Raw genomic sequence first — 19,477 nt, 5'->3', positions numbered from 1 at the left:
TTGTGTCTGTGGATTGAGAAGGCTGGAAACTGTCACAGCTTCCAGTGATTCAGTTCCCAGAGGCCTGCTTCAGGTCCACTGGGGTCCAGTCTGTGCTGGCATGGCTGGTCCTGGACTCTTTTTTCCAGTCTGGTGCAACAGACCTTTCCCATCAACCATCCAGGTTGTCTTGGGGTGGAAATTTGTTTCTATCTTTTTGTGGGTTCTACTGTCCTAGAATTTGTTTAGAGTCATTTTTTACAGTTATTTGGATGGGTTTGCGGGACAGCTCAAATGAGTCCCCACTTTTACTCCACCATCTTGGCTCTGCCCCCTAATAGCAGCCACTTTAAACTCATTTAGTTTTTCCTTTGGCTTCTTAGCATGTATGAGCATAGATTTCATTGAGGGACACCCTATAATATTCTGATGCTTGATGAAAACATTAAAATACATTTAGCAAATTATGGATGTTGTAGTTGAGTTGGTTTAGTCATGTGTGACTTTTTATGGCCCCCTTGAATTTTTCTTGGCAAAGATACTGGAGGGGTTTGCTATTTCCTTCTCCAGTTCATTTTATAGATGAGGAAACTGAGGCAAACAGGGTTAAGTGACTAGCCCAGGGTCATATAGTTAGTAAGTGTCTGAGGCCAGATTTGAACTTAGTCTTTCTGACTTCAGGCCTGGCACTCTATCCACTGTACCATCTACCTGCCCAAATTGATCAAAAAGTTCTTAATATTAATCTTTTTTTTTGTATGTGTCTGTGTCATGGATCCCTTCAGTAGTCTGTTTAGCCCTATGCACCCCTTCTCAGAATGAAGTTTTTAAATATATAAAATACATAGAAATACAAAAAAAATGAATTATACTGAGATAAATATAAGATTTTTTCAATCCAAGTTTATGGGACCCCCTGAAATCTAGCCATCTACCCTTTGGTGTTCCATGGATCCCACTTTAAGAATGCCTGGTCTAGGGGCAGCTAGGTGGCATAGTAGATAGAACTCCAGCCTTGGAGCCAGAAGGACCTGAGTTCAAATCTAGCCTCAGACACATGGCACTTACTAGCTGTGTGACCTGGGCAAGTCACTTAACCCTAATTGCCTCACCAAATAGCAGGAAAAAAAAAGAATGCCTCATCTAGTTGGAGAATTTTGCCATTTATAGGGAGCCTTTCTTCCATTTGGAATTTTCTTTAGACATCTTCCATGACAGTCACAACTTTAGCAAAGATAAGTCTCTATTTTAAACCTTGCCTATTATTGATGTAATCAGGGTTTTAAGAAGACTCTTTTCATTGATACAGAGAATGATGACTTGACTGTACAATATTAGGGGTGACGTTTGTGTGAGAACTTTGGAGAAGAAAGTTGGTCTTCTTTTCTGTTTTGAGGAGTCACATGTGCCTATATATTCTTTAAGGAGATATCTATGGAGAAAGAAAGAAGACTTTGGGATGCAGCAGTTATGTATAGCAGCCAGTTCCTGCTTTCTAGTTTGCCTTTCTAGAGACTTCAGGCAATTTACCCTTGGATGAAATTGGAATCTTTCTCTTGGCAGGACTGAGATATCTCAATCCTAGCTAGAGAGCTTATTCATTCTGTGTATTTTCTGGCATATTTTAATCTCTATAACTTACAATTTCTGCTTGCTATCTTGCTGTGAATAAATGGATTTATTCACAATTCACTGTTGGTGATGATCTTTTGTGCAGCTGGAATTTGTAGGGAAGGAGTAAGGTCTGATGGTGCAAGCCCCCCTCTTTCCTTCTAAGGGATAGTGACTAGAAGAACAGTTTGAACCTAAAAAAAACCCCAAGCCAAAAAACCAAAAAAACCAAAACCTGTGGACCAGCAATGATGTGGGTGGAGAGTGTGGTAGATAGAGTTCTAGTCTGAGATCCCTCTTTCTCAGTGTGCTATATTTTGTTCTTGTTTGATTTCCTTCAAACTCCTGTCTCACTTGGTGCCCCCTGGAAAAAAAAAAGAAGCAGCACAAAACAAAACCAAAAGAGTTTAGTAGCAATACTGTCTTGCATGGCTAGAATAATGACAGTTCCGTAGATTTCTGGATTCTTGATTTTATAGATGGATTGGTTGAATTCTTACCTGGTTGACTGAATTAAATGATGATCAGCATGACACCTGTGATGCGTTTAAGAGATTAGAAATAAATTTAAGAGATCCAGGGTTGTTTTGCCTTGTTACAGTTTTAGAATTTTTGATTCATTGAATAGTTATTCTATTTCCTTGTTGTTTTTCATTTCTTTTTTTTTTAAATGTTATCTGCTTTCTAGGATGACTCTAGGAAGAGGAAGGAAAGGAAAATTGGGGTGGAATGGTGATTTTAAAATAATCAATAAAACTTTTAAAAGCTATGTTTTTTTTTGTTAGATTAAAAGTAGGAAAGTTCAAAAAGACATGATTTACAACTTATTTAAATGTATTTAACTATGACATATGGCTCCTAAACCTCCTAAATTAAAAAAACAGTTTGTCAGAAACATAATCTTTTGAACCTATGATGTGCCCAATTGTGGTGACCTATCTCATCTTTATCAAACAGCACTATCAATTTAATGCTGTAAGTGCTACATCCAAAGTTTCTAGGTTGGAGATTTTATTCTTTCTGAGTGTAAATAATTTTCATAGAGTAACTTCTGTACCTTATAAATGCAATATGTTTTGATTCTGCCCCCCTCTCCTTGCCTTTACATAGAGAATATTTCTTCCTCTCCTTTAGTTTCTTGTGAAAGTCCTTTGAGACTTAAAGAAAGTATTACAACCTCTATCTCCTTTCATACCATATAGAATCTTCTTCAATAGTGGAACCGTTAATTGAAATTATTATAGAGTATGCTAATTTATTATATTTTTAAGATTTGGAACAAATTGGGTCCCTAGATGGAATATAGAATAGACTAAATATATATTGAAACCTCATTATCTAACCTCAGCTGGGCCCTCACTGAAGAATTTATTCCTTTCTAATTGATTTCCCTGTACCACTCTTCAAAGAGGTTATTTTAAATCTTTCCTTAGGCCTTCTAGCATCTCAACTGAGGCTCTCCCTGCTTATGTTATTGAGAAAATTGAGGCCATTGACCAAGAGCTCTCTCTTCATCCCTTCCCTTTCTTTTAATTCTTTGACATCACCCAATCTTTCCTTCTTCCTACCTCTCTCTGCTGAGATGGGAAGTTGGTTTTCTTGTCAGGTGGGAAGTTGGTCTTCTTGTCAAGGCCAACTCCGCTATATGTATCCTAAATGACATTCCCTCTGTATCTTCTCTAGCAAATTGGCCTCTCAATCATCTTCCTTCTCTCTTCAATCTTCAGTCTCTCCCTATCTGTCATTTCCTTTCCTACTGCCTTAAAACAGGCACAAATATCTGACATCCTCAGTAGACCCTACTACCCCCTCAAGCTATTGTCATATATTTTCCTTCCCTTTCTCAATCAAAATCCTAGAAAAATGCTAAATATACTCTTTGCCTTCACTCATTCCTTTGCATTACAGTTTCCAACCTCATTCCAACAGACCTGCTTTGCCTTTGGGCCTCTATAAAATGAAGGAGGCTGGATTAAATGACCATCAAAGCCCCTTCCAACTCAAAATAGATATCAATGCCTTTTTTGGCCAGATGTTCTAATTTTTGTATACTGGTGTGTGTGTGTGTGTGTGTGTGTGTGTGAGAGAGATCCCAAAGAGATCACATATTTCCATCCTAATTTATTTCCCAATATCTTCCTTCAAAAGTTATTTCTCACTTGACTGATTTTGAAGTTTTTTTTTTGCTGTTTTTCCATGATCTCTGGGGAGTTCACAGAATTTTCTTCTTTTTAGGTGATTTTTGGGTTCATTTTCCTTTAATTTTGGTCCATTGTGTTCTTGTCCTCTCTAAATTTTTTTATTCATTTTTTCTTTTGTCCTCACAACCTTCTCAGTTGGTTTGTCTCCTTATGATCTATATTTATCCTCAACATTTTTTCCCTTGTGTTGTTAGCCTTTTAGCCTTTCTTTTATATTCCCTGTTGTTTATCCCTAATTTCCTGCTCAGTCTTTGACTCTTCCCCCTTCTACCATCATACAGAATCTGTCCATCTTCTCAATCCATCACCTTCCCACCACCACAAAGTCATGTGTTGTATTTCCTCGTGTTGGGGAATGTGAGTAACCTTGCTTGCAGCCCTTATCTTCCATTGGATTGTGAGTTCCTGGAGGGCATGGGCTGTTTTTCTTCTTTTTATATCTCTTGGGCTTAGCACAGTACCTGGCACATACTAAGTGCTTAATAAATGTTTATTGACTGACTGACCCACCAGAAAATCCACTGGAGAAATAGTTGGCTTCAGTTGGTTTTTCAGTCCCCTTTTTCTCAGGCATGTATAAACTCTCTCTGCCCTACCTACATTTTCTTTTCTTCTTTAATTACTCACTGTTTCCTTGAGGCAGATAGGATGAATATGTCTTGCACCTTTTATAGTGTGTGAGGAAGAGTGATTCATTGCCTTGAGATGACTACATAGGAACTTCCATAGCTGAACCTTGACGTATAACCCTATGAGATTGCTTGTATGTGTCTGTGTGGGGTGGGGAAACTCTGAATGTTTCAGTTGTTTGATTTTATTTCACAAGGTTTTTATGTGGTACAGTGTTTTTTGTCTACTTGACTTATGGATTCAACTGTTGTTATTCCATAGCTACCACATAATTTGTTTTGAAGGCTGGAGAGCTTTGCAGAGAAATTCTATGTCTTGCTCATCCTGGGATACTCTGAGAATATAAAAATTTCAAAAAATTTATGAGAATACTACATAAAACCACTTGTTAATGCTTTTCTGAAGAGCACAGTTTTAGTGTTTTTGTTTTAAATGAAAAAGCATTAAATAAGATCCCTCCATCTGGCAGCCATGAGTATGTATTTAGCCTCCTTTGTCTGTACTAATTTGAAGTCTAGGAAAATTGGCAAGTAAATTGAAAGTGCCTTTCTTCACCTTCCCCAGCATTGATTTCTTTCTTTGCCACCTTACACTACCTCTGAGCACAGCTAGTAAGCAATGAGGTGCTACTCCCCAACCCTCCCCCATCCCCAGTCATAGTGACAAGGATAGTCATTATTTAGTAATTATTTCAATAGCAGGATCCTGAACTTTTCAGTCATAGAGTGGATGGAGTTAACAGAATGGATATGATCACAGTAGCATAAATCTAGTATAAACATTTCAGTTGACTCTGGGCAGAATATGACAAAGACCTTAGTCTATTTGCTGTCCTGAGTCTGTCTTTCTTGGCATTTGTTAATATGGTCTTTATTGAGTTGTTAATGTGGTCTTTATTGAGTGCCTACTTGGTCCTTTTGCTGTTGCAATTAATAAGCAAAGATTGAGTACCTTTGGTTTCATGACACAGTATCAGGCTTGTGGTGGATGCAGTCTTATGTTTTCAAGGAGCTTAAAATGTAATGGAAATGGATCAATTGACAGGCATTTATTAAGCACCTACTTTATGCCAGGTACTAAGCCAGGCCTTGGGAGATGAGCTATTTATACAAACTACTGCAGTGAAACGCACTGTGATAGGAATATCCACATGGGGTAACTGAAAGAGAATCAAGGGTGTCCATGCTCTGCTACTTCTCCTGCAAATCACCTATCTTTCTGGCTTTGAATTTCTTTGGCTGTCACATGACTTCTGTGTTCTCATGTCTCTTCCAGTTTTAAATACTATAAGTATTGAAAAGAGGTATAAAGAAAATGTTTTGGAAGTTGGGGGTGGGGAGAGGTGAATGAGGGGTGAGAGAAAGAGGAGGAAGGGTAGAAAAGGGGGGGAAGGGATGAGACAGAAGGGAGAGGATAGAGGGGGGAAGGAAAAAAGGAGGAGAGAGAGTTCTGTTTGTGGGTGATTATCCGAGATTTTATGACTGAATTGTGCCTTGAGAAATGGGTAGGATTTTGACAAGCAGAGATGGGTGTCAGGGAACAGAAGTGGAAAGTCACTAGATGATATGTAGTGTTGATTCCATCTCATCATGCAAGTTCAGGACAGAATGAATAGTGGATAAATTTGCCTAGAATGTTAAGCTAGTTTTCAAAGGTAGGACCAGCAAGGTATGTTGGTGATGTAGATTGAGAAGGTCTTGAGCTCTAGATTAAAGAGTTTGGACTTTGTCTTATAGACACTGAGGAGCCATTGAAAGTTTTTGTGCAGGGAAGAGATGACCAAAGTCTTATTTTTTGTTTATTTGGAAGGCTAACAAATTAGCTGCATGCAGGATAGATTAGAGTTCGAGGAAGAAGGGAGGGAGATTGCTCTCTTGATTGTGAGATCAGACAGGAGGCTTTTATTCAAAATGTTTTATTTCAGAAACATAAACAAAATTATTTCTGAGGCATCTAGGTGATGTAATAGGCAGAGTACTGGGCTTAAGGTCAGGAAGATATGAGTTCAAATCTTACCTCAAACCCAAAGTAGCCATGTGCCCCTGGTCCCTTAACTTCTTGTAGTCTCAGTTTCATCTGTAAATGAGGGATTTGAACTTGATGACTTCCAAGTACCTTTCCCGCTCTAAATTTATGATTGTGACATAGGAATTCTGACAATGACATACTTACTTGGACACAGTGATGAGAATATCTGATAATGTGATATAGGTAAATAACATTTCTGAGAAATGAAAATTCACCTTATTCATTCTCCTTCATGATGGCCTAGATGAGAGGTAGTATTTCTAGATGTAAGCTTTAATGAATTAATTCAAATGACTAATTAAAGTGGAAGCATGGAATTCATTTTTCCATTAGTTGCCATGCTGTACTACCCGTTTTACAAGACTGGTAGCTCAATGAACCTTTCTCATCTAGGCAATGGCATGTTCAGAAGAGTTGTGGGGGAATCTCCATTCATGCTTGCCTTGGTGTTCTTCATGGAAGTGATGCAAGGAGAGATTTGTGAGTTTTTTTTTTTCCACTTATCAGTTCTTTTTAGTAGTATACTTCTAAATATTTCACATTTATAAGCCTTATTCCACATTCTCAAAGTATTATCCAAAATTCTTAACAAATGTTAATAATGAAAGAAAAAATAATGATATGGTAAATGGGGAACATTGGTGCCATAATAATTGAAATACACTCATGATAGAAAAGTCAAACCTTACTATTAAATTTTAGAAATGTACTTTCAAGTTGTAAAATTAGCTGAATCAGAGTCAGGAGTTCGAGTTGGAATCTGAATTAACTAGGTGTCACACTGGATAGAAAGCTGGGCTTATAGTCAGGAAGAGTGCAAATCTAACTATAGACAGTTACTAGCTGTGTGACCCTGGGCAAGTAACTTAACCTCTGTCTGCCTTTGCTTCCTCAACTGTTTTTGTTGTTGAGGCATTTGTCATGTTGGATGCTTTGAGATCCTGTTTGAGTTTTTCTTGGCAAAAGTCACTGAAGTGACTTGCCCTTTCTTTCTCCAGCTCATTTTGCAGATGAGGAAACTGAGGCAAGCAGGGTTAAGTGACTTGCCCATTGTCACATAGCTAGTAAGTGAGGTCAGAATTAAATTTAGGAAGAGGAATCTTCTCCACTCAGCCCTATCACTCTACTCGTACCACTTAGCTGCCCTTATTGGTTAAATGGGGCTAATAATCTATCTCTCAGAGTATCAAATGAAATAATATTTGTAATGTGCTTAGCATTGGGCCTGACGCATATTAGGCATTTAATAAACACTTGCTTCCTTCTTCCTTTATAGAGAGGAAATAAATGAGCAAGAGAAGTTAAAGTATGAATAAATCACAAATTTCCTTTGACTAATGTAAAATCCATTTCTCTGAATTTTTGGAGCGTGGAGTGTCATGTTCCCTCTCTAGTTAAGATAGGAAACTGTGTTCTTTTTAAAGGTCAGACCTGGAGTTCTTACCCCTGTTCTACCAATAACTAGCTATATCACCTTGGGAAAGTCACAGTCTCTTTAGTTCTAGGTCTCTTTGTTTGTAAAATGTAGGAGTTAGAACAGTTCATATCTAAGGTGTTTAGGGGATACCTTAAGGGTATTAGGGGAGTTGGGATAGGAGATGCAGATTGATGACAGGGATCAAGAAGATAGAGTGACAGAAGTCTGAAGTTACAGAGCCTCAGATTTCAGGTTATTTTAAGGAAAAGTTTCCAAACAACTAGAGCTGTCGAAAAAATGGAATTGGTTGCTGTGAGTCATCTTGATTTAGCGTGTTCCATGACATTAGAGGTGTTAAAGCTCAGGCAGGATGACCACTTGTCTGGCTGAGGGGACTCATTCATCAAGTTAAGGAGTATGGGACCAGATTGCCTTTAATGTTTTTTTTCCCACTCTACAATGATTTGATTTAGTTATTCTCTCCTGAATTTAACATTATATAGCAACAATCCAAGTCTATGTATGACCCAAAGTTTTACTACAATTCCCTTCTTTGAAGAAATCTGCTATGATGATCTTCGATTACAACTAAAACCTTTGGTTGCGTACCTTTGTACACTCTGGTTCCCCAGCAGGATGGAAAGCTGTTGACAAGTTCTTCTAGTAGTTTTTCATTCCTTAGCCTAGCACAGTTCTGAATGCTTTCAGTAGGTACTAAATTTTTGTTAATTTGACTTGTGGTGATTTTAGGATTTTGAATAACTTATAGAATATGTTGTATGTTTAAGGAGAAATGAATTGGACTGTCAGTGGCATTTGCTGGTGCTGAATTCTTACTTCCCACGTCTCCGCAGCTTGTCAAATTCAAAGCTATATAGATCTGTGCCTCCAAATAGGAGTAAATTACAGCAGCCATGGCAGACCCAACTCTGAAGTACAAATATCCTTGAAAGTACTATTTTACTAAATGCCTTCAAAGAATGTCACAAAGAGGAAATTTTGAAGGTCTGCATTTAAACCAAAATAAAATGGTTTGGTGAGACCAGTTATAAGTAATAGTTTGATGAAAGGTATTAAAAGGAACAAAAATCCCATAGCAGTAATGCTGTACACCAAGGCTATTTATTAAGGAGGGAAGCATGTGTTCATAGTGACCTTGGGACTGAATAGACCTGCATTTGGGATTTGACAGGAATGGTTTGCAGACGAGTGAAATAAGAAGCATGTGTAGTGAGGGTACTGTGACATTTGATAGCTGGAACTAAAACAAGGGCTTTAAATTTCATTTAAAACTTCTGTACTTAAATCCCCCCCCCCAAATAATTGAAAGAAATCAACCAAATTTTATCTTTCTTTTAGTGTAGTTTGTGCATGTTTCATATCTAGTCACCATTTTCTACCTTTTCTACCACTTTTTTAAAGAAAAAAAGGAAAAGAATATAAACTTTTAAAACTCTGATTGGAAAATACCTTCTAGCTGAGTTGGTGGCCCAGTGTGAGTGACTAGGATTCATCAGTTGCTTCTTTGTGGCCTGGGGAGCTTCAGACCCTAATAACAGATTGCTTGGGTTGTATCATATGTTTTTCCTGTTTGGTGAAAAAAGTTTTGACTTCCTGCCTTACTCTGAGAAGAAAGATAAATAAACAAAATAAACAACCACCTACCATCAAAATTGAATGCCCAGATAGAAACTTAGGCTTAGTCATAGGGATTTTTATTAACTGAATTTGATTCCAGTTTTTTGAATCACAGAATCTGAAACCAGTATCTTGAACTTCTTAAGCTTTCAGGCCATCTTATAAAGGGGGAGTGGATCGTTAGAAAGGGCTCCTTCAGTGGGGAAACTCTTTTAATACTATGATTCTGCCAGTTGTTGGTGGTATTTCCTTGTCTATTGCATTTAAATGAATTTTAAAGTTAAATTAAAAAAAACCAAACAATTAAGCATTATTTTTCACCGTTGCAAAATGCCTTTGATGTTTTCTTGTCCCTATGAATTCTCTGAAACCTTATGCCACTCTACATTGCCGAGCCAGGTTATAAGCTCACCATTTGCTTTTCAAGCCTTTAGATCTTAACTCAAATGGTGTTTATTTCAAGATTTTTGTTGTCATCTTCTTTGTTTCCATTAGCTTGCTGTGTTTCAGAAACTGTGTAGGTTCTTTTTGCAGAAGCTCAGATGAGCATTCAGTTGTTAGCCCAGCATTTTAAGACTAGCAGGATAAATGGTGTAGGTAACCTTGAAGTTTAATTTCAGAAACACAGAACCCCTTCTTTATGCTGCCTTAGAGTATTAAGAAGAAAAAAAAAACACATTGCCAGTCAATAATTGTGTTTACTCTGGGATAATCAATTAACTAGCATGGAATAGAGTGTTTATTGGTATAACTGTGGTTTTGAGTGACAAGCAATTTGAAAATTGTTGGATTCTCCAAAATGTGCTTAACATCTATAAAAAAAAAATTATCTTCCCACAAATAGTAGGAATTATAGAATGATATTTTCCCTGGTAGTTTTTAGAATGTAGAAAGTAGACTAATTAATTTCACTTGCTTGCTTGTTTGAAGTGTAAATAAAAAAAAAAAACAAACCTTTAGCACCATGCTGCAGTTCACATGCTCCAATAGATTTGATAACTCTAAAAGAACCTAGAGTTTCTTTGTTGTTATTGTGTCACATTTATGCTTTTAGTGTTTCTCTCTAAATGAGTATGTACTTGGAGTTGACTTTGTTGAGTGAAACTTTTTCATGAACCCAATTTCAGAGAAGTATTCTAGATTGTAATATATTCAGAGTTATTTAGGATTTCCTCTTTTGGATGTTCTTATTGATTAGTGCGGAGCAGCTAGGTGGCACAGTGTATAGAGCACTGGTTTTGGAGCTGGGAAAACTCATCTTCCTGAGTTCAGATCTGGTCTCAGATACTTATTAGCTTTGTGATCCTGGACAAATCACTTAACCCTGCTTGCCTCAGTTTCCTCATCTGTAAAATGAGCTGGAGAAGGAAATGGCAAATCACTCCTTTATCTTTGCCAAGAAAACCCCAAATGGGGTCACCAAGAGTCCAACTTGACTGAAACAACCAAACAACATCTATTAGTACATTTCTTTTTTTCCCTCTATGTTCTCATTCTCTATGCTGCTGCTTCTTTTTTTGGAGTATTATTTGTAATGAATACATTAGCTAAAGAAAGCATATCTGAGGCTATACAGAAATAATTTTGTGTTTATTTCTCAAGTTAAAAAGCTCTAGTGGCTTTATATTGCCCCGAAGATAAAATAGAAACTCCCCTGTCTGGCATTAAAGCCCTTTCTAATCTTGTTTTAGCCTACCTTTCCAGACTTATTGGGCATTGCTCCCTCCTCTATATTCTTTCTAATGTTGACTCAATCTGCCTTACTCATTGTTTCTAATTCTGTTTTTTTGAGTTATGCAGGATGATGCTTCTCCTGTACCTTCCAGATTATAGCATTTCATATATATAAAGAAGATGATGCCATCTCTCTCACACTGTTCCCTAGTGAAATCTCCTCATCTGCATAAAAAAGTTTAACTAAAAAAAAAATCCCTATTGATCCCCGTGGATAACTTCTGTCGAGTGGGAACTTATTTGTCCCTTTTAACAAATACAGTCAGTCAAAGAAAACAAACTCAATCATCATCTTTGAAAATATTTGTCCAAATCTGCATCTTTATGGTGAATAGGGTATTGTTGTTAATCTTTCCTTTTTTTAAGAGAATCAATGATATCAGGAGGGTGAAGTCTTGACTTGCAAGTGAAGGGATTTTAGTGAGGTGAGCTGTGCAAAGTCATCAGCCTCCCTCTCTCCTCCAGCGTCATTGGAGTCCAGTGGCTAGCCACAGGTGAGGACAATTAATGATGGCCCGGGATGTAGTAGGAGATATTGGCCATTTTAAGCTAAGGTCTTTCCCAAGTCTCAGTTTGTCTGAGGCAAAGTCCATTCATTGATTAAAGACTAGGTAAGAATTGAGGCAAAAAGTGGTGTAGTTTGACTTCCCCAAAGAATCGTTCTGGGTGGGGAAGACTCTCAGAGTTTCTCTCCATTTTTTAACCTTTTAATGTTCTTTTCCTTTTATTGTTGTGGTCTCTATGTAAATTGTCCTCTTTTTCTCCCAAGGAGGCAGAGGTTCTTTGTTGCCTTATTTACTTTATTGTATTTTGCTGCTATCTTCCCCCCACCCCTTGAAACTTCCTATGTCTAGCTCAGATACAAGTGAAATTCATTAGATGCCTCCTCTCTTATATATACTTACCTATTTATATATTAACTAATATTAATGGCAGTGATTTAAGGTTTGAAAAATATTTTATATGTGGATATACATGTATGTATATATATATATAGTTACACACATACACATACAAGTAAATAAAATCTCATTTGATTATTACCACAATCCTGGGAAGTAAGTTAATAAGCATGTATTAGTGCCTGTTGTGTGGCAGGTACTATGCTAAGCACTGGGGCTATAAATACAAGCAAAAAAGATAGCTCCACTTATAATAAAGAAGCTTACTTTTTGATGCATTGATGATGTACACAAAAGGTTATTGCAAGGGTAGATAGTCCTGAGAAAGTTAGAAATAGAGCCCTGAGGAAAATGAAGGCTAGCCAGCCTTGGCCCTTCCATAAAATGGAGGCTCTAAGAGAAACCCCACAAAAGGAGAAGTGGTGAATATTCCTTGCTTGTGGTAGGCTCTTCCAGACTGAAGGAGGTTCCAAGATGAGCCAACAATACAGAGGAAATGATTTTCAAGTACATATGGACTCATGATTGGTCATGATGCTCATCAGAGTCATTAAGTTTCTCAGGGTTCTTTTCTTTATGTTATTGGAGTCATTATACGATTTGTTTTCTTGGCTCTGCATTGGTTCATGCAAATCTTCGCAGGTTCCTTTAAGTCCATCCCTTTCATAATTTCTTATGGTGCAGTAATATTCCATTACATTCAAATGTCATAATTTTTTTTTAGCTCCTACTCTATTTATGGACACCAAATTAGTTTCCAGTCTTTTGCTACAGCAAGAAGTGCTGCTAGATATATTTTTACACATTTGTATCCTTTCCTCACGTCTTTAAACTCTTTGGAATGTGTGCCCAAGAGTTTTATCAGTAGATCAAAGGATTTGTACAGATTAGTGACTTTTTGGGCATAGTTCCAAATTGCCTTTTAGAATGGATGGGCCATCCACTTAGAGGGAATTAGTATGCCTTTCCTACAACCCTGCCAACAATTGTCATTTTACTTTTATTCCATATTTGCCATTCATTTGGATGGTTGTGAAGTGGAACCTTAAAATCGTTTTAATGTTCATTTTTGTTATTATTAGTGAATTGTAGCATTTTTCATATGTTTTTACATTTCTTTTTGAGGGTGCCTCTTCACATCCTATTTTGGGGAATCATTGTTGCTTGTAAATATTTGTATCAATTCCCAGAAGAATTCACTGTGAAGATTTCCTCCCCTCATCCCCTCACCTCACCAGTTTGATAGAAGCATAATGAAATTGTATCTTTGGTTCTGAATCTCTCTACATATATGAGAAAGCTTCCCAGTCAGGAAGACGACTCATTGCTGAAGCTATATTGTCCACTTTCCTGAATACTTTTTCTAATATCTTCTATACAGAATTCTACAGCAGTGTGTAGAAGTCCTTTCTGCGATTCTAATTCATGCGCTCCAAAATAAATTAATTTACTATTAATTTTGGTGAGGAACTATACTTAAAATGATTGAATTTCTACAGTAATGTAGAGATTGTGCCCAGCAAGAACTTGAACAAAATTAATTTCTTTTGGAGGTCTAAGCTTTGTTCTGTTATTGAAATCATTTCCCTATGTCATGTGTAAACATCTCCCATAAGCCTGTATTTGATGGTCATTGAACCATGGCAAGGTAGGAGTGGCATCTATTTTATTATGTATGCTGGGTTGATGTTCTTCATGGGAGCGAGCAGAGAGGTTGTTATCCAACCTTCACAGAAGCAGGGACCCCTTCAGTAGGAAACCTTCAAAGAGGTCAAAATTTGGTACTTTTCCCCAGATGAGGCTCCCAGTGCTAAGATAGGTTCTTGCTGCTGAGTGAAAAAACACAGAATTGGTATCAGTTCAGGCCCTGGGACATGTCACATGCAAGAAAAGAGATGACTCAGACTTGTTATGGGGACTAGTCATGCTCTTGGACATATCTGTGTTGTTGATCTGGTATTCCTCCTGGTCATTGGTTATTTATTTATTTGTTTTTTAATTAGGAGGCCTATTCTGAATTGCCCTTGACATAACCACCACTCTGAATTATCTTTTTTTTTTTAAAGAAGATTGCATTGTTTTAATATTTTTCTTATTTATATGAATCTACTTTTCTAGGACTTCTTATGCTAGGATTGCTTGAGGATTATTTAAATATTAAGGTGTAAGGTCTACTAGAAACTTTTTTGGAACTTTGGCAACAAGGGATAGAATATGGTAAGAGTGACACTTGTTTTATAAATCCTGGAGTTTTTCTTTAAGTAGGCAGAAGAGTAGTGGTTCTTGGGATCACCCCTGCTTTGGCTTCCTTGCAACCTGCAGGATAAAAGGTTCAGCTTATGGGGTGTTGATAGTATATGTTATAGCCGAATTCCCACTGACCTTTGGGAATATCTTCCTGACCGAGTATGGCCTGTTGCAATGGTGAATGTGAAGGCGGTGGAGAGTAGGATTTTATATGATTCAGTATCATTTTGAACTTTAGGAATTACATATACAAAATTTCTAAAGTGTTTTATATATATATGTATATATATATATATATATATATACATATATGTATATACATATGTATGTAGATAGTTATTCTTAGTTAAATCATTTTAATTGCATTTTGTAGGCCATGAGTGTCTCATAAAACCAAACCTGGATTATTGGACTGGCCTGCTTTAAGTCTGGCCCAGATGCTTGATGCAAACACCTGAAGCATTCTTGGATTTGGCCTTTAAAATGAGGCCTGGCAAGCTAGAGAGAACCAACGATGCAATGACCTGAGAGATAATAAGTGAGGATGTACACAGACTCTCACTCTTTAAAGAGAAGCTCATATGGCCCCAAGGTTCCTCCAGGCAACTAGGTGGATCAGAGAACCAGGAGAGGAGACAATTACCTAGCCCCTACATATGGGTTAAGGTTTTAGCAGAAGGTTGATGGGCAAGGAATTGTTAGGTCAGGCTGGCAACTGTAGGAACAAAAGTGCACAACAGTGATTTGAATGAAGACAGAGTTTCTGGACAAGTGGAAGGATTTGGGAACCAAGCATTACAGACACTGAGTAGAACTTCCTTCATCAAACTTCTTGGAGAGAAGAGCTGTTCATATGCAAAGTCCAATTCTATTCATGAAGTGAATGGATGCCAGAATTCTTAGACCAAATCCATTCCTGGGGCCAACTAGGAGCTGGAGTCAAGGGGCGACAAGGGACAGAACCATGAAATGTAGACCCAGACCTTGACCTTCATTAGTATCATGAATTCTATGGAACTGTATTGCCACAGAGAAATGGCATAGAATCTCTAGCAATCCTTTTCCATATCCCTCTACCCAGAGGCCCTCATCTCAAGGAAGTTCTTGCTATAAGTCTAGAGGGCCATGTAGGTCTTTGTGAAAGTGGGGCTCAATAGAAACGTTTATGAGACTCTGTAGCAATCCTGAATTTGTTCGGTCATTTCAGTTTCGTCTGACTCTTTGTGACTCTATTTGGGGTTTTCTTGGCAAAGATACTGGAATATTTCACCATTTCCTTCTATTTACAGATGAGGAAACTGAGGCAAACAAGACTAATTGACTTGCCCAGGGTCACACAACTAGTACCTATCTGAGACTGGATTTGAACTCAGGAAGATGTGTCTTCCTGACTTCAGTCCTGGCATTCTATCCGTTGTGTCACCTATCTGCCCCTGAATATATCCTGAATCCTTTTCCCTACTTTTTTTTTTATAGCTGATACCCACTAATTTTCATTTTTTCTGAGTTTTGCTTATGTGGATGGGAATACTTTTAGGAAACCCTACTGACTTTTGCAATATATTACCTAAATTTTGCACTAGTATGCTTTTAATAATATCACTGCCCTCTAAGTATTATAATTTTTTCTTATACCCAATTAATAAGATGGTATATTTTCCTGATAAACATAACTCAAAGGATAATTTGCTGCTTTCCAGCATTGCACTTGGCAGAGAGTAGGTTTTAATAAATACTTGTTTCAGTGATTATTATATCATGAGGTCTGCATATGTAGTAGATTTTATCTGTCACTCAGTGGTTCATTCCTTCATGCCATTGTTAACTGAAACAGTTTTATTGAACAAGAGCTGTTTGCCTTGTTTTCTGTCCACCTTTGGCCTGGAGACATGCTGGGTTAAAATGTGCTTAAAAATGTGAGTTTAGACCATACCTGTGGTCAGTGGAAAAATTCCTGATGTGATATCTAAACATTATTATAACCTGACTGATCGCCATGTTAGGTGTGAACGCAGACCTCTGTTTAGGTCTAGAGTAGCTGAATACATCTCCGCATCCTGTAGTAGACAGAGAATTGCTCCTGGTAATTGTTGGTGATGGAATCTTGTAATTATTTTCAAAAGAAAAATCTGTTTGCTTTTAATATAATATGTAATAATTTTTGTAGCATGTACCTTTTGGATTCCTGTTATTTGTTTTGTGTGTATTTTTTTTTAAATAATTGACATGTAAGAAGTGGGAAATAACAAGCATCTGGCCACAAAATTGTATGAGAAATGGCAACGCGAAGACTCTACAGCTACTACTACCTTTGTCACTGTTGTATGACATATTGTGTTATTGGAGTTTTATACTTTTTTTTTTAGCTTATTTTGTAATATTACTATGTGCTTGTGCTTTCAAGGAGTTGAACAAAAGTTTTACTAACATTAGCAACAGAAAGTCATAGGGTGGTTTTTTGTTTTTGTTTTTGCAAAGGGACCCCTTAAATGTTGTCAGAGAATATGAAGAAGCATGTAAGTAATTTTTTAATAGAAACATAGAGTCATAGATTGTCAAGGTTAGAAGAGTGCTACCCCTACCCTAAATAAAAAAGAAAAAGAAAGACAGCCTTTGTAGCATTGCATAGTGAAGCAAAGCAAAGCAAAACAAAACAAAACAAAAAACTGCATCAGTCCTGATGGATTTCTTTTTGTATCTTGAGCACATCACCTCTACGTCTATGAAGCATGCTTCATCATTGTTCCTCTGGAATAGTGATGGGTCATTACATTGTTTAAATGAGATTGATATACAGTACTTTGTTAACCTTGAAGAGCTCTATGGATGCTAGTTATTATTCTTATTACAATAATCAGACTTCTTTAGTCTTTAAAGCTTATTTTGACAATTTCTTGTAATTATATAATCATCCTCCTGATTCTGCTCAGTTTATAAAACTTCATAAAACTTCATAAAACTCTTCCAGATTTCTCTGAAATTGACCCTTTGAAATGAAGTGACTTTATACATAACATAATACAACTCCCTCATTTTACAGTGTCAGTGATGTGTATAGCAGAGTATTGTATATCTGAGGGAGACAATTTAATTTGAACTATGACTACATTTTACTTATTAAACGGTGTTATTTTTTCTCTTTCTTTGGGAGGCAATCAGGATTGTGACTTGCTCAGGGTCACACAGCTAGTAAGTATCAGAAGCTAGATTTGAATTCTGGTCCTCCTGACTCCAAGAATGGTCCTCTATCCACTGTACTACCTAGCTTCTCCTAGAATGGTATTTCTGAAGGCAGATTTTTTGCTGACTCTCAGTTACATATAGGTTAGGGGAAAAACACTAAATATAGATAACGATATTAGTTTCTCTGCAAGAAAAGTTAAAAGTGCTGCCACCTAAGAAGATTCTTAGCAAACTCAAATAACTTCTCTGAGGCTGTGTAAATCCTTTGAAGAATGCGTAGATGTAGTCTAATAGTTATTCTCTTCTATGATTATAGCAGAGCTAGAAAGATCTTTTTATATGGAGCTTTATTTTGAGTTGAGCTTCCTTAGCATACTCTGCACCTTCAGAAGTTACCTAATGATTTTAAAAGTCTTTTAAAAATGTTATTGATGCTTTTTTTTTAAAATCATCACAGTCACTTCTCAATGACTTGTTCCCAGTCTGAACACTTCCTTGTAACAAATGAGTACAGCCAAACAAAACAAATCAATACCTTGGCCATGTCTGAAAATGTATGTCTCATTCCTTACCTACCTAATGACTTTTAAATGAAATGTATGAACTGAATTCTTTTGGTTATACAAAGAATATAGGGACTGCAGAGATGAGGGCTGTATGAAATCTTAATATTATGGAATACAAATTTAGAAAACAGGTATAAAATTAGAATCCTGAATTTTCAGCTGTAATTTTCTTTGCTTAGTGCGAATTTGTCCTTGTGAAGATGTCAAATAATATCATTCCCTTAAAAAAATTAAAGGTTTTTTTCCCCCAAGAGAGTAAGAATCCTTGAGAAGAATCCCTGGTGGAATATTTCACCTTCTTTTGGCATTCTTTTTAGTGCCAGTCATTATTATTTATCTTCAAATTTCTTTTATTCTGGGTTTTGCACTCATCTCCCATTGTTGTTGTTTTTACCTGGAAGATTTTCTTTCAAGTGTTCTCCTGTATCTGTTTTTACCATCTGCAAAACACTTTTCATTACATTACTACTGCATCTACCTCACGAGGATGCATAATGCAGAGTGTTTGTGAAATGAGACTGTTAAGACTGAAGATACTTGCTTGCCTTTATAACTCAGGGAGAGTAGAATGTGAGGAAGATGGAAAGTGAAATCTTTTTGTTCATGTACTTGCTCACCTCCCGTATTCTGTGGAGTTAATTTTCACTTAATTGAGATTTTATGAAGCTGCTTGTAGTAAGCTTTTCTTAGAAAAAACTTACCCTAACACTTTTTTTTTGTTTCCAAATTTTACAAAAGCATTTCATCATTTGAAAATTTGTGGGTATGTTTGAGTTGTAGCTGATGCTTCTCGGGCATCTAGGGCTGCTAGGTGACGTATGGATTGAGTGCCGGGCCTGAGTGGTTTTGGATACTAGCTGTGTGATCCTGGGCAAGTCACCTAACTCTGTTTGCCTCAGTTTCTTCTTTTGAAAAATAAGTTAAAGAAGGAAACAGCAAACTACTCCTATATCTTTGCCAAGAAAACCCCAAATGAGGTCACAAAGAGTTGGACTCAACTGAAATGACTGAACAAGATGCTTCTTGGATTGCTTGTTCCTAAACTTAATGTTCCCTTGTTTGTATGTAGTTATTTCTGTGCTGTATTTCTATTAACTCTTGCACCTTTCTTTGTATCCCTAGCACTTAGCACAGTGACTAGCACATAGTAGGTTCTTAATAATTATTGAGTGACTGCCAAATTGACTGCAAGATGACTTTTTTTCCTTTCGTTTGCATTTCTAAGATTGTTTCTATTTGTAACACTTTGTCCCTTTTATATAAGTTAGGCTTAATTTGAATTGAGTTCTAAGAAAAGAATGTGATCTTATTAGAAAACACCTTTTTCCTGTAGTTATTTTT

General features: G+C 36.9%; 1 protein-coding gene across 3 annotated transcripts in view; it reads left to right on the top strand.

The window, feature by feature from the left end:
- The window catches only part of MLLT3 (MLLT3 super elongation complex subunit), a 289,127-nt gene that overhangs the window by 89,838 nt on the left and 179,812 nt on the right, over window positions 1-19,477 (top strand). For 2 of the 3 annotated variants that reach the window (XM_027859116.1, XM_027859113.1), the window contains exon 3: window positions 6,843-6,929. The exons of the other annotated variant lie outside the window; for it this stretch is intronic. In XM_027859116.1, coding sequence (XP_027714917.1) covers window positions 6,843-6,929 — 87 coding nt within the window. The remainder of the gene's footprint in view (window positions 1-6,842; window positions 6,930-19,477) is intronic. 3 annotated transcript variants of the gene reach the window in all.

Source organism: Vombatus ursinus, unplaced genomic scaffold (assembly GCF_900497805.2).
Source record: "Vombatus ursinus unplaced genomic scaffold, bare-nosed wombat genome assembly UNPS02014158.1, whole genome shotgun sequence".
In the NCBI taxonomy this organism is placed as follows: domain Eukaryota; kingdom Metazoa; phylum Chordata; class Mammalia; order Diprotodontia; family Vombatidae; genus Vombatus; species Vombatus ursinus.
Note: the sequence above shows the minus strand (reverse complement) of the source record. Positions and strands in the feature narration are given on the sequence as shown.